Below are 16,599 nucleotides of genomic sequence, written 5' to 3' on the forward strand. Positions count from 1 at the left end.
TTCAGGGGGAACTAACAACTAGGCTACCATGCAGACCCACATATTCAGGAGAACTAACAACTAGGCTACCATGCAACCCCACATATTCAGGAGAACTAACAACTAGGCCACCTCGCAGCCCCAGATATTCAGGAGAACTAACCTCTAGCCTACCATGCAGTCCCACATATTCAGGAGAACTAACCACTAGCCTACCATGCAGTCCCACATATTCAGGAGAACTAACAACTAGGCTACCTCGCCGTCCTACATATTCAGGAGAACTTACAACTAGGCTTCCTCGCAGTCCCACATATCCAGGGGAACTAACAACTAGATTACCATGCAGACCCACATATTCAGGAGAACTAACAACTAGGCTACCATGCAACCCCACATATTCAGGAGAACTAACAACTAGGCCACCTCGCAGCCCCACATATTCAGGAGAACTAACCACTAGCCTACCATGCAGTCCCACATATTCAGGAGAACTAACAACTAGGCTACCATGCAGTCCCACATATTCAGGAGAACTAACAACCAGGCTACCTCGCAGTCCGACATATCCAGGTGGGCTAACAACTAGGCTACCATGCATACCCACATATTCAGGAGAACTAACCACTAGGCTACCTCACCGTCCCACATAATCAGGAGAACTAACAACTAGGCTACCATGCAGACCCACATATTCAGGAAAACTAACAACTAGGCTACCTCGCCGTCCCACATATTCACGAAAACTAACAACTAAGCTACCATGCAGACCCTCGTATTCAGGAGAACTAACAACTAGGCTACCTCGCAGCCCCACATATTCAGGAGAACTAACCACTAACCTACCATGCAGTCCCACATATTCAGGAGAACTAACAACTAGGCTACCATGCAGACCCACATATTCAGGAGAACTAACCACTATGCTACCTCGCAGTCCCACATATTCAGGAGAACTAACCACCAGGCTACCGCACAGTCCCACATATTCAGGTGAGCAAACTAATGGGTTACCTCGCAGACCCACATATTCAGGAGAACTAACAACTAGGCTACCATGCAGTCCCACACATCCAGGTGAGCTTACCACTAGGCTACCATGCAGACCCACATATTCAGGAGAACTAACAACTAACCTACCTCGCAGACCCATATATTGAGGAGAACTAACTACTAGGCTACCTCGCAGCCCCACATCTTCAGGTGAGCTAACCACTAGGCTGCCTCGCAGTCCCACATGTTCAGGTGAGCTAACCACTAGGCTGCCTCGCAGTCCCACATATTCAAGAGAACTAACAACTAGGCTACCTCGAAGCCCCACATATTCAGGAGAACTAACAACTAGGCTACCTCGCAGCCCCACATGTTCAGGAGAACTAACAACTAGGCTACCTCGCAGTCCCATATATCGAGGTGAGCTAACCAATAGGCTACCTCGCAGCCCCACATATTGAGGAGAACTAACCACTAGGGTACCTCGCAGTCCCACATATTCAGAAGAACTAACCACCAGGCTACCGCACAGTCCCACATATCCAGGTGAGCAAACTAATGGGTTACCTCGCAGTCCCACATATTCAGGTGAGCTAACCGTCAGGCTACCTCACAGTCCCACATATTCAGGTGAGCTAAACACAAGGCTACCGCACAGTCCCACATATCCAGGTGAGCAAACTAATGGGTTACCTCGCAGTCCCACATACTCAGGTGAGCTAACCGTCAGGCTACCTCACAGCCCCACATATTCAGGAGAACTAACAACTAGGCTACCTCGCAGCCCCACATATTCAGAAGAACTAACCACTAGGCTGCATCGCAGTCCCACATATTCAGGTGAGCTAAGCACTAGGCTACCTCGCAGTCCCACATATTCAGGAGAACTAACCACTAGGCTACCTCCCAGCCCCACATATTCAGGAGAACTAACCACTAGGCTACCTTGCAGTCCCAGATGTTTCCAATTCTTGTATCTGTATTATCCAAGTTATAAACTTTGAACAAACCACAATGCAATAGATCTGGGGTTTTTTCGTTTTTAGTAATGGCAAGTGAGTGAGTGTAGTTTTACGCCACTTTTAGCAATATTCAAGCAAAATCACACCAGAAATGGGCGTCACACATTAGGGGTAATCAAACCCGGCTCTTCTTAATCCCAGGACAGTGTTAGTAAAAGCTGCTAATACCAATCCAAGACAACGAGGCACACGTGAAAATGTCTTTGGAAGTTAATGCACCATTCTTTAACACAGACAATCATTACTTTACATAGGAAAAAAGGCCACGGGTGCTTTGCATTTATGTCGGAGGGTTATTTGCTACCATGCTAATAAGTAGCAGGTTGTAAATTACGATGAATAAGAAAGACTTTGGGCAATTATCCTTATAGTTCTTATACTCTGTACCTTCACGATTGGTGGGATATACAGGATAAAACACGACCTCGAGATTATGCCTGGGATTGTAGTTTTTGTTCCCAACGCGTTTGAAATACCAGATTCCGGGAAATATCGATCAATATGTCAGATGTGTCGCAAATGTGAAGACGGACGGACGCCTTTATCCTGTTTTGTGCTATAGCTTTATCAGTTTCGCACATGCAACACCTTTCCCGTGACAACTGGTTCAAAGTTAATTCTTTTATCAATTAAAATACATTAAAACAGCCGTGATGACGTCATGAACATCGAGATATCACCTATCTCATTCAATACATTGAGTCTCGACCCGTGAGTATCTGGGATAGAATTGATCTTCTGTAACCCATGCTTGTCATACGAGGCGACTAACGGAATCGGGTGGTCAGGCTCGCTGACTTGGTTGACACATGTCATTGTACCCCTTCGTATCAATTCAGATTGAAGATCGGGAAGCCAATCACTTGATATGTGCCTTTAAACAGGTATTCCACTAACAATCTCAATCGACTGTAAAATATATTGATGACGTGTAACATGCACGTGCAATTGAACAAAATTCTGATTTAAGACATCCTAAGCAAAACACTGTGAAGCATATCTGTGGTGTTTTGTCAACGTGTGTGCGACTTACTCTTTAAAAAAAAATAACCACAAAATACTAGATGTTTCCTTTTTGTTCTTCAGTATATACAAAAGTGAATTAATTCAAGAATCAGGATCCATTCACCCCCAAACACTTAAACCTAACATTGATAACCCGCTTAAAAAAGCTCACCGAGAGACACTTTGAACCAGGAAGTTTCCACTTAATGCACAATATATAAATGTTCAAATAAAATACTCCCACTATGGGATACTGTAGGGAGTATAATCGCGATGTCCAGCTTTGGATACAAATATGACAAAAACATACGAAAATGAGAACTAGAAATTTAGCAACGCAGAACGCTGTAAAGGACGTTCTCATAATATACACTGGATGCTTGTATTCGTGTTTTGAAAAGTCTTGAATTCGAGATTGTGAGACCGATGACATGTCCCTTACAGTATTCCATACCGCACCAAGACCACTGTATAGCCTTCTATACACAAGCTGTTTTAATCCGCATCACTTAACACGCAGCTTTCCTCTGTTACACAAAAGACCCACATCCAGGTTACTAGGTATTGTTCAAGATATTCGACACTTGTGGAAAGATCAACTGTCACGGTCATAAATCTGTACGTGATGGGAGACCGTATGAAAACACCCTCCTCGTTTTCCTATTTGTGTTGTTTTTTTCCAACAGAATCTTGACTTATGGTTTGTTGTGTTCTTCCCTCAAGAAACACACATTCACACAAGTGGAGCAGTATACACACCCTTCCACGAACGCCTACTGTCATAATCAACCAACGTCGTCAAATAATGAATACGCTTCTCAATGCATACGTTTTATGATTATTGAACAGTCGCTTTCTTTTGATTCATTCTATTTAAACAGGGGCATGTAAAGTTGGTGAGAAAATTGTTTGTTTGTATTACAGCTTTTGAATTATTACTGAATGTTTAGGTTCAAAGAGTCCATATTCTGGTTCGTGAACTCTCCCTCAGGTGGTTTTCGGCGTGACGAACGAACACTCTTAACCACTAGGCCAGCACGGCACCCCCTAGTCTGTCTCACAGTCCCTGAACCACATTATTTTCCCTACAGCCTAGCCCTCTCTGCAATGCTAAAGCTATCAATGAAGCAATACTCACTGGAACTCCTTAAAGGGTTTATTTGTTACTATCAAAATTATACATATTCAGGGACTAAGCGTTAGTCTCCACCGACCCCTTCTAAGATGAGATAAGGTGAGGGGAAAATGCCTCAACAACGCGTTCCAAATCATTATCCGTAACATGCACGTGTGCATTAGCTTCTTGTAACAGTCCGATTTCATCCGGTTTTACAGTGCCGTGATTCAATGTTGCAGTTTCGTTGATACGCCCCTCTGCAACATCATACTGACTTCCAGACGGCTAGTGTTATTTCGAAATGACGACGCCCTTACCTGTCAAAAACAGGAACATGATCTTGTAATGCCGTTAATTGACGCTTGAAATGTTGCATGAAATATATTTTACGCGAGTAGTTATCAAAATTGAAGTTGAAAATCTGAGAGTACACAACCCTGTGAGGAACTGCGTGCCTACCTTTGATGGTGGCGATATTTTAGTTTGACACTGAAACTATTTTTCGAACCGAAGCGAGGGAACTACGTTGCAAACCTTAGCTCGCTTCGCTCGCATATAGGAGGGGTCGTGGGGTAGCCTAATGGTTAAAGCGTTGGCTCGTCACGCCGAAGGCCCGGGTTCAAATCCCCACATGGGCACAATGTGTGAAGCCCATTTCTGGTGTCCCCCGCCGTGATGTTGCTTGAATATTGCTAAAAGCGGCGTAAAACCAAACTCAGTCAGTCGCAAATAGGAAGACTGGTAATTTCCCTCACTGTTGCGCAACCCTGTTTGGAGTATTTAAACATTGTGAACGTTGAATAGCGTAGAGACGCCATACAGTGTGATGTCATGCAAATAGTGTACTTTATCACCTTATAAAGTACTGTCGGCGCCTTTGATCGTTTAGCAAAGCATCTTAGAATATATGATATTGTTCGTATTGTACATGTGTTTACTATGGTGTGGATATGTTATTGAAGTATTACTGTGTGCTTCTAGGATGTAAGCGCTTACTTCTTCAGGTAAATTGTGTGAATGGCGGGTGTTACCGGTGGAGAAGAACATCTTGCCCTTTCAATGAACACCTGGTGTCATCACGGCTGTTTCGTCTATTCATGCGTTTTAACAGCTATATTTTGTCTTTGACACCAAATTGATTAATATGTTTTCTGCGAATAGTCAAGACTCGTTATCTTACCTTCATGTAGAATACTTTAATTTCCTTGGTCAATGACGCTTTAACAAGTTTCCAACTGAAAAATAATCACCCGCTGCCAGGGGAAACGCCAAACTCTCCGCCGAGAAGCTGTATCGCTAACAATCGTATGACGTCATAATATGACGCATGCGGTCCACGGAGTTCGAAAACCGTTCAGCTGTGTTTGAGTTCACTGTGAATTTATTTTACCAACTTTCACTGCTTTATTAAAACTGTATTCTACATTGCATCGTTTGCACACTCAACTTAAACATAATTTAACCATTTTCAAAGCAGTTTTAAGCTTTTGTACATTTAACACATGACGGTAAGATAAATACGTTGGAAGCATCTCCCTCGGGTAATACGGTCTGATGTACGTCTTTTTGTAGCAGTGTTCGGGTAACACTGCTACAAAGAGGCAAACATCAGACCGTAAATAATTACCCTCGAGAGAAGCATACAGCTCATAGTATTCTGTTACACCGATGTTTTATAAGTATTGCAAGTGTGATGTTTGATCTATACTAATTCACTCACTCACTCACTCTACAGGGGCGTCACGAGTACCTGGATGTTGCTAACATGGCTTCTATTGAGGTGTCCTGCCGGATAACATCAGAGGACAAACCACGGTATCAGCTTGTAAGTAACGTGTTATACGAGTCATGTCATACATTAACATTTGTTTGTTGTTTAACGCCGCACTCAGCAATATTCCAGCTATATGGCGGCAGACAATCCAGTGAGCAATATCATGAGCATCCATCTACGCAATCGAGATTAGATTTCATGTGTCAACCAAGCCATCGAGTCTGAGCACCCGATCCCGTTAGTCGTCTCTTACGACAAGCATGGGTTACTGAAGATCAGTTCTGACCCGGATCTTCATGGGTATGATACAGTAAGGACGCTAAGTAACTGTATCAATATTTAATGCAGAATAAAGTTTTAATTGGCTCAATATACCTACGGCTATAGCGAACTCAACGTGACCGGTCAGTTTGTTATAACCGCTGTTCATTTAACTCATTTCGACGAAAGCATCAATAAGAGACCAGCCCAAAAAGTTCGTACAAATCGTGAGTTCCTGTTTAAAGTAGTTTATTGTAATCTTATTTTATTTTTAAAGAAGCGTGGGCACGGGCGGATTTTGATTATCAATATAGGAACACAGAAAAACCTAGAAGTTTAAGCAAAAACTGGCTACGTAGTGTCTTATGCATTTTCTTTGAAGGCGGAATATTATCAGACCGTGTCATAAAGCAGGACCACAAACAAACAAACAAACAAACAAACAAACAAACAAACAAACAAATCTTTAAAGTCGATCTTGGCTCTTGCTTGCAATGGCAGATTTTAATCTCCTCCAGATTATAGCTGTGTGGGGTAAACAACAAACAAGAATATACGAACACTTCTTCTCTAGTACCGATACTCGACATACATTACGTGGTCCCGAATATGTTGATATTTCGGCTTTTCTTCTTTTCACAGCAAGGCTTCCTATCTCTTCCTGGAGGTAATTTGTATGAGATGACGCCTTATAACGGTGCTCGTGGTGACGCATGGGGGCCTGTCGACGATGATCTGTATATCCTGAAGCCAGTGAAGCCTCTTATTGACAAACAAGCTATTGACATCACGTTGTCGTGTAAGTTTCAAGTTTCCAATGGTGCAATCGAGTGAGTGAGTGAGCAATATGCAACCAATATAAGCGAAGGTGACATTATTCATTTGTAGGGAATCGAACCCAGGTCGTCGACGTGATGATCAAACGCTTTACCCAATAACCTAACAACTGACCCTCCACAGCTGATGCTAAACGATATCCAAACTTGTATTCGTTTCGACTTGTTGATATAAAAAGACTATTTCGACTTGATCTGAAAGATACGAAAGAGAGACATTTTTTAATATATCATTCGGAATCCTAAAAAACGGCAAAGTGAAGATATGATACAGGTTCACTTCACAAAGAAACCGAACTAAACTACGGCTATAACGAACTCAAAAGGACAACAAATTTTAGTTCGTTATACAAACTTAATAACTACACTAAACGCCAAAAGAAACCTTACCCTCCTGCCTTAGTGACGGAGGTACCTGTCTTCAGCTGGCGTTCTGATGTGTGGACGTCCAATTCTTGGTCTGTCTACGGTGACCCAGTCTGACTGAAGCCCTGAAATAAGTCTTAGAACCGTGATACGGTGGCATCCGAGGGCGTTGGCAGCAGCATTGTATGTCGACCCCATCTGCTCCATCCCAATGGCTCTTTCTCTCTCTTCAGCTGTTAATCGTGGCATATTTCTCGTACTTGTGTATCATATCATGCATTCTTGTCTCTCTTCATACCCTATAAGATCATTCCACATGTGAAATGGATGCAAATACCGCTGGAATATTGCTACGTTTTGGCGATTGATATTGCTATGTGTACACATAAAATGGAAAAATGTTACTTTGCAAGCCAAAATGTTAACAAAGCTAATTTTAGATGTTTTACTTGTTTTCACTAATGAAAATCAGCAGAAAATGTTTTAAAAGACTGTAATCATAGGAATGACTATTTTCCAATTTTACACACTCTACAACAGTTGTTTCTTGTTTTAACTGTTGAAAAATGGTGACTTTAATGGTTTATCTTTGTCTCAAAGCAGAATTTTATTTCAACGTTTCTTTTGGACATCTAGTTCACTGCTGTTGGTTTATTTCGACATGGACGAAAATAGGACAATTTAATTCTTCTGAAAAGGATGCATTTCACCTAAATATGAATGCATTTAAGAATTTATTTTCGTGATTTGCATAAAGCTGTGTTGTTAAGCTTTCTTGTAAACTAATACCTTCTAAGATATCTTTGATAGTTTTTCAGTAATTCATAAAGATAGGAGGGTAACGTTTCTTTGGCGTTTAGTGTATAGTAGCTGGGACAAAATTAAAGTTCACTTTATCCGTCAGTTTCTTAAGGTTTATTATTTTTTAAAGGGGAGCCTTTAGTAAACTGACTTTTCCTTCTTCTTGTTTTTAAACCATTATTTCAGATGACGAAGATAATGTTTCTGAGAGGGAGGCTGAACGATGGACGCAGGAATCTAGAAGCAAACGTTCGACTGACCAAATACACATTGATGTTGTTGCTGTCGTTGACTACTCCGTATATCAAAGGTAGTTGGTGTCTTTGTGCTACTGTTCTATGTTGAGGTCCCAGTTGAAGACCTTTTACTACACAAGTCTAAAGTGTCTGAACCTCTATGTCAACAGTGTCTTCCTCTATCGGACAATTGTCATGACCATGAGTCCAAGATATACATTACTGCCATCCTGTTTAAAAGATGCCGTAGAGTTGACACTCACAGTACACGAATGGTACATAAAATGACAAATCTAGTTCATTCATGAGTATATTGTTTGTTTGTTTGTTGTTTAGCGCCCCACTCAGCAATATCCCACCTATTTGTCTCTAAATAAGGACCAGACAATCCACAGATCAACAGCATGGGTGTCGATCTATGCAACTGAATACGATGACATGTGTGAACCAAGTCAGCGAGCCTGACCACCCAATCATGTTACTCGCCTCTTAGGACAATGGGTTGCTGAAGACCAATTCTAACCCGGATCTTCACGGGATTACATCACAAATGAGATCTAACGTAGCCTAAGAGAATAAGAGAGCGACATGACCAAACGTTCCTCAGATCTGGACGTTCAATTTTGGTCTTCTTGAACGAGGTCGACCCGTGACATCGTCTTCGTCTGGAATCTGTGCAACAGAAGATGGAGATGAAACGGTCCCTTCTGGAGGCCACCACGGCAATCTGGATCAGGCCCAGTAGTGATTAACAATGTATGTAACGTACCACCCGTCGGGCACGGTTACACGCAATTAACAAAGCCACTGAGCATGACCACCCAATCCACTTCGTCCCCTCTTCCAAGCATTGTGTATTGTACCTTTTACAGATGGTTTGCAAGGACTTCCCAGGTGTCCGAAGTCCTCAAGCATGCTGAAACAAAGGAGAACATACGACGCCATTTTGCTCATCTTGTTAACGGGGTAGGTATGAGTGAGTTAGTTTAGTTTTACGCCGCTTTTAGCAATATTCCAGCAATATCACGGCGGGGGACACAGGAAATGGGCTTTACACATTGTACCCATGTCCGGAATCGAAGTATGAAGACACAAATTACGGGCAATAGGAAAAGAGTCTATCTACAAGGAAACCGGCTCCATAAAATGAAGAAGGGGGCGCCTGTAAGCTTTAAGGTGTCACATGCAACCAAAAATCAAACATAATTCAAACACAATTATCACTTATTCATGACATATAATATACATTGCTGATTATGAAAAAACATAAAAACAAAAGTATAAGCGTACAATCGCAAATCAAAAGTGCAATATTTTTTGGGTTTACTTCAAAAGAAACGAAGCAGCCAGGATACCGAACCCAGTCAGAGCGGGTGGGTGTGCACTCAAGTGTAATGGCTGGTTCATTTGCAGATGCCCTCACGGCTCATTGTGTGTGTGTATATATAGAGATGTTGGGTTTTGTAAATACATGCTCATTTTTTGTGTATAACATTTTGCAATCATCAGACATCATAACATGTCATGTGTACAAGTATCGCACCTGCCTGTCTGTGTAATTACATAATGTGACAGAGACCGAACTCGGGCCATAAATCAATGCGTTTTGTTTATGGTGTATAGCCTGACAGGTGTTAAGTTCAAATTGCATGTGGTCAGATATTGAAATTGTGTATTGAATATTGTCATTAGCAGACGGGCAGGCAGACACATAGGTGCCAATAAAACAGACTTTGAGTTTTGTCTGTGACAACGACATATCTATATCACAGTTAGAAATTCTGTCGACGCTAAATAATGACATTGCTTTTAAGTATCGAACTGAGAAATTGACTCGGTAAGAAGAACATGTGGTGAAATAGACAAAAGAAATTATATAAACAGTTAAATCGGTAATCTACTGTAATAACATATAAATAGCTCGCGCCTGTGAAATATCAACAAAACAGTAGAAAAATAGCTCACACCAAAGCCTTCACCGAATATTTACCGGAAAACCCGCTTCCAAGCTCCGCAACCTATTTCACTGCGCATGTGCTATGAGCGCAGCCCAGCTGTTGAAACCACTTGAATTCCCCCAAGCGCTGGGGGAAAGTTAGTGAATCGTTTGAACTACGATTTCGCGCGGTTTTTTGCATCGCGTTATTTTTCAACTTTATAAATTTGCATTTTTGATGATTTGTTTCGGTAAGTCCATACCGAAAGGTATCAGAATCTGCAAAGTTGTGTTTTACGTTGCATGTGACTTTTAAAGGCTGATGCTCCCCATGAGCTACTATTTACACCGGAGTCTTTACATAAGTGTACTCTTTACTTATAAGTAGGGGTGGTGGGGTGGTGGGGTGGTGGGGTGGTGGGGGTGGCTCTAGTGGTTAAAGCGTTCGCTCGTCACGCCGAAGGCCCGGGTTCGATTCCCCACATGGGTACAATGTGTTAAGCCCATTTCTGGTGTCCCCCGCCGTGATATTGCTGGAATATTGCTATAAGCGGCGTAAAACTATATTCACTCACTCACTTAAAAGTAAGGGGTACTATTAACAGCGGAGTCTTTACAAAATTGTAGTCTTTACTGAAAAGTATGGGCTCCCCCCCGACCCACTATTAATACCGGAGTCTTTACATATTTGTAGTCTTTACGTAAAAGTAAATGCTCCCGCTGAGGTACTACGAAGAGCGCAGCCTCTATATCCATTTGTCAAAGCTATCTAAGTATCGTAAGTCACACACGTTAACACAGACTCTCGAAGCGTTACTATCGTATGTGAACGAAGTCCTCATCTCTAACACTAACAATGATGTCCCCTGCAATTAATACTTTATTTTACAGGTAAACTTAAGGTTTAAGACTGCCTCGACATTGTACAACATACACCTGGTTGGGTATGTCATTGAGGTATGTATTTGATGAAGATAATCCATCGTTGATTGAACCGGGAAACTGAAAAGTTCGATGTGCGATAAAATGCTCAATATTCTTTTCGAAGGGAGCATGTTTTTCATTTAACAAAATAATTTCACCGGGAGTTTAAAGTTTCTGTGTTTCCGCAAACGTTATGTAGCGATGCAATGATAACTGTAAAAGTGTTATCGATCATGTGTGCGTGTGTGCGTGTGCGTGTGCGTGTGCGTGTGCGTGTGCGTGTGAATAACCATCTGTGTATGATTTCTAACCCGATGTTATATTTTGTACTGACCTATTATATCTGTTTATGGTTCACACCGCACTCAAGATTTTCAGACAATACCCAGGCGGGTGTTAATAATCAGTTATGGTCCAGACAATCGAGTGATCGACATCATGAACATCAAGCTAGACCTGGGGTTCCGGTTAGTGTACGTGGTTGTTTCAGTGAAATAGTTTTTTCCATGTGTTGATCGATGTTCATTGTATCTCAGTGATCTAGCACTATGAAACCAGCTAAAGTCTGGGCTGGTACAAGCAGCCACACATACACACGCATGCACGTCGTCCTATGAGCAAACATTCTTAAGTACGACGTTAAACCCCATCTCACTTCACCTTGTGTTAAAAATTGAATATAGTCTTGTAATAATAATTGCTTTCGAGCATGACTGTGTGTTTATAATGCACGTGTAGCTCAGCCTCCGTTAAATTCACTCACTCACTATCACTCTCTTTCTCTCTCTCCCTCTTCCTCTCTTCTCCAACTTTCTCATATATAAATCAGATTATCTTAGCCACTGATGCGTCAAATTTGGAAATCTCCACCTCATGTTAACCATTATATTTTCTGAAAGCCTTACTAAAGTTTTGACCCGTGAAGATCGGGTTGGAATTGATCTTCAGTAACCCATACTTGTCGTGAGAGGCGACAAACAAGATCTGGTGGCCAGGTTTGCTGACTTGGTTGACACAGTCATGTCATCGTATTCCAATTGCGTAGATCGATGCTCATGCTGTTGATCACTGGATTGTCTGGTCCAGACTCGATTATTTACAGACCACTGTCATATAGCTGGAATATTGATGAGTGCGGCATAAAACTAAACGCACTCAGTCACTCACTCACTTAAGTTTTAAATATTATAATCCTGGACAACCTTTCAGAAAGACTCGAATGAATCATCATTCTTGGAAGAAAGTTCTGCAATGCGTATACCGATCGCTATACAAATCATTTAAGTTCATTAAGTCCAAACCTCAAACACTATTTGCATTGTTTAAGGATCAAGGAAGAGGAGGTTGGTTCCAGTCAGTCTTGAACGAGGAGGATTACCCAAACAACACAAAGATAGATGCTTCAAATCTGCTTCCAAGTGCTCGAGATTGGAAAAATAACATCCCAGGGTTCCCAGAGAATGACCACGTCATTGTTTTCACAGCGTGAGTTATAGTCAGCGAGTTTTGTTACATACGCCATTCTTTGCTAAGGCATCTCGAGTACTAAGGCGCCTTAGCTAATTCTAATTCTGCATATAGCTGTTGTATATTGTTTGTACCCGGTGTCCACTCTTTCCCTTCATTAACACCTGGCATGGTCACGCTTTGATAGAGATTCACAAACATGCTCATGATATAATCGAAATTGTACAATCGCTTCAGATTTCTTCGCTTTTATTTCAGTCATCCATTCGTATTATTTCACCGCTATTTGGTCTTTTTAGTCTGATCACCGCTATTGGGTCGTCTTTGTCTGATCACTACTATTTGGTCTTGTTAGCCTGATCGCCGCTATTGGGTCATTTTAGCCTGATCACCGCTATTGGGTCTTTTTAGCCTGATCACTTCTATTGGGTCTTTTTAGCCTGATCACCGCTGTGGGGTCTTTTTTGCCTGATCACTTCTATTGGGTCTTTTTAGCCTGATCATCGCTATTGGGTCTTTTTAGCCTGATCACCGCTGTTGAGTCTATTTTCTTTTTTGCCTGATCACTTCTATTGGGTCTTGTTAGCCTGATCATCGCTATTGGGTCTTGTTAGTCTGATCACCGCTATTTGGTCTTTTTAGCCTGATCACCACTATTGGGTCTTTTTAGGCTGATCATCGCTATTGGGTCTTTTTAGCCTGATCACCGAAGGCCGGGTGGGACAACTTAGGAATGGCCAGCGAGTCCTAACTTGACACACAGAAGGAAGCGAGCTACAAAGACATAATTTATATCATTGAAAGATTCGAGGAGATGAACCCAAAAGGTTCATGTGCCAGTGCGCTCACGTGTTCATAAGCTCACAAATGGGCTCTGAAAATGCATTTCTGCAGAAATTACTGGCAGAATTAATTTTTCCGCAGAAATTTCTGGCAGATTTTTTACCGCAGAAATTTCTGGCAGAATTTTTTCCGCAGAAATTTCTGGCAGAAATTTCATTTCACTACCAGAATTGTCTTAATTGAAAATGATTAGACACCATCTTTGGATAATTCAATATGGACTTTCTTCTTCAAATGATGTTGTTTTCCTGTAAAGAACTTCAAGTGGAGGGGAAATGGTTCCCAGAAGTAGATCGCCGCACAAATCTTACAAGGCATATTTTAACATCTTATCAAGACGAAATGAAAATAAAAATAATTTGATGATTTCTTTATACATCGTTTATTCACACTGTATTACATGAGTTTCATTGCGCTAAGTTGCAGTCATTTCATCTCTTACATGAGTCCCGTTGTCTGGTTTATGTATCTCTATTGTTTGTATAGTCACTCGAACTGTAAAATGGAACACTGAATTGTATATGGCAGATGTACTCTTGAAACACAATGAAGCTGTTTTCAAACAGTCTTGCAATAATCGAATCAGGATTAGGTGTCTTCCCTTAAGACGACATTTGGTATTACAGTGAAAATCCCTTTGATGTTTCGCCGAGGTAGACTCATGATGTTTTAATGGATTAGTGAGGTGGGTTATACTATAAACTGAACTGCATAACGAAATCGGTGTTCATTTTCATGATATCAACTCACATTGTAATATGAACATGATATCAACTCACTGGTTGTTGATTTCCATTGGTATCAACTCACTGCTTATTGACTGACATTGATTGATTTCAGCTCACTGCTTATTGACTGACATTGATTGATTTCAACTCACGACTAACTGATTGCCTTTGACACTGATTTTAAATCACTAATTATTTGTTTGCTTATTGATTGACATTGATTTATTTCAACTCACTACTACTGATTGCCTTTGACACTGATTTTAATTCACTATATTATTTGTTGATATTTACTCACTAGTTATTATGGGTATATATCCTGCTTATCCGCAATCCAATGCATCACTTTCAAAATGGCAAATCAGCAGTTAGAGTGCAAGTTCATTCTAACTTCACGTGGAGGAAGGTGTCTCTGTATAGATAGGATACATGTTTAGAGTGAGCCGCAAACACAATGCTGCATCGCGGATAGCATGGATGTGCCTAGATAAGAACTGCACTTAAACTATTTCTACAGTTGAATGATGACATTCAAATGTATATAAATTATTTGTTATCGATAAACTTGTCACGGATAAAAATGTCATATGTATTTTAAGGGGTGTAAATAATGGTTCGTGGGAGTATTTCATTTATTTACTCTCTTTCTCTCTCTCCCTCTTCCTCTCTTCTCCAACTTTCTCATATATAAATCAGATTATCTTAGCCACTGATGCGTCAAATTTGGAAATCTCCACCTCATGTTAACCATTATATTTTCTGAAAGCCTTACTAAAGTTTTGACCCGTGAAGATCGGGTTGGAATTGATCTTCAGTAACCCATACTTGTCGTGAGAGGCGACAAACAAGATCTGGTGGCCAGGTTTGCTGACTTGGTTGACACAGTCATGTCATCGTATTCCAATTGCGTAGATCGATGCTCATGCTGTTGATCACTGGATTGTCTGGTCCAGACTCGATTATTTACAGACCACTGTCATATAGCTGGAATATTGATGAGTGCGGCATAAAACTAAACGCACTCAGTCACTCACTCACTTAAGTTTTAAATATTATAATCCTGGACAACCTTTCAGAAAGACTCGAATGAATCATCATTCTTGGAAGAAAGTTCTGCAATGCGTATACCGATCGCTATACAAATCATTTAAGTTCATTAAGTCCAAACCTCAAACACTATTTGCATTGTTTAAGGATCAAGGAAGAGGAGGTTGGTTCCAGTCAGTCTTGAACGAGGAGGATTACCCAAACAACACAAAGATAGATGCTTCAAATCTGCTTCCAAGTGCTCGAGATTGGAAAAATAACATCCCAGGGTTCCCAGAGAATGACCACGTCATTGTTTTCACAGCGTGAGTTATAGTCAGCGAGTTTTGTTACATACGCCATTCTTTGCTAAGGCATCTCGAGTACTAAGGCGCCTTAGCTAATTCTAATTCTGCATATAGCTGTTGTATATTGTTTGTACCCGGTGTCCACTCTTTCCCTTCATTAACACCTGGCATGGTCACGCTTTGATAGAGATTCACAAACATGCTCATGATATAATCGAAATTGTACAATCGCTTCAGATTTCTTCGCTTTTATTTCAGTCATCCATTCGTATTATTTCACCGCTATTTGGTCTTTTTAGTCTGATCACCGCTATTGGGTCGTCTTTGTCTGATCACTACTATTTGGTCTTGTTAGCCTGATCGCCGCTATTGGGTCATTTTAGCCTGATCACCGCTATTGGGTCTTTTTAGCCTGATCACTTCTATTGGGTCTTTTTAGCCTGATCACCGCTGTGGGGTCTTTTTTGCCTGATCACTTCTATTGGGTCTTTTTAGCCTGATCATCGCTATTGGGTCTTTTTAGCCTGATCACCGCTGTTGAGTCTTTTTTGCCTGATCACTTCTATTGGGTCTTGTTAGCCTGATCATCGCTATTGGGTCTTGTTAGTCTGATCACCGCTATTTGGTCTTTTTAGCCTGATCACCACTATTGGGTCTTTTTAGGCTGATCATCGCTATTGGGTCTTTTTTAGCCTGATCACCGAAGGCCGGGTGGGACAACTTAGGAATGGCCAGCGAGTCCTAACTTGACACACAGAAGGAAGCGAGCTACAAAGACATAATTTATATCATTGGAAAGATCTCGAGGAGATGAACCCAAAAGGTTCATGTGCCAGTGCGCTCACGTGTTCATAAGCTCACAAATGGGCTCTGAAAATGCATTTCTGCAGAAATTACTGGCAGAATTAATTTTTTCCGCAGAAATTTCTGGCAGATTTTTTTTTTACCGCAGAAATTTCTGGCAGAATTTTTTTTTC

At 41.2% G+C, this 16,599-nt stretch overlaps 1 protein-coding gene across 1 annotated transcript in view; it reads left to right on the forward strand.

Moving 5' to 3' along the window:
• Nucleotides 1–5,855: 5,855 nt before the first annotated feature.
• LOC124273777 (metalloprotease mig-17-like) overlaps nt 5,856–16,599 on the forward strand; it is a 56,153-nt gene continuing 45,409 nt past the window's right edge. Inside the window, exons 1-6 of the mRNA XM_046709090.1 lie at nt 5,856–5,941; nt 6,794–6,950; nt 8,341–8,464; nt 9,263–9,356; nt 11,218–11,283; nt 12,578–12,735. Of these exons, the coding sequence (XP_046565046.1) occupies nt 5,882–5,941; nt 6,794–6,950; nt 8,341–8,464; nt 9,263–9,356; nt 11,218–11,283; nt 12,578–12,735 (659 nt within the window). The 5' untranslated portion in view covers nt 5,856–5,881. The remainder of the gene's footprint in view (nt 5,942–6,793; nt 6,951–8,340; nt 8,465–9,262; nt 9,357–11,217; nt 11,284–12,577; nt 12,736–16,599) is intronic.

The sequence above is a fragment of the Haliotis rubra genome, unplaced genomic scaffold, assembly GCF_003918875.1.
Source record: "Haliotis rubra isolate DU_JTF1 unplaced genomic scaffold, ASM391887v1 Scf1037, whole genome shotgun sequence".
NCBI classification, from domain to species: Eukaryota; Metazoa; Mollusca; class Gastropoda; order Lepetellida; family Haliotidae; genus Haliotis; species Haliotis rubra.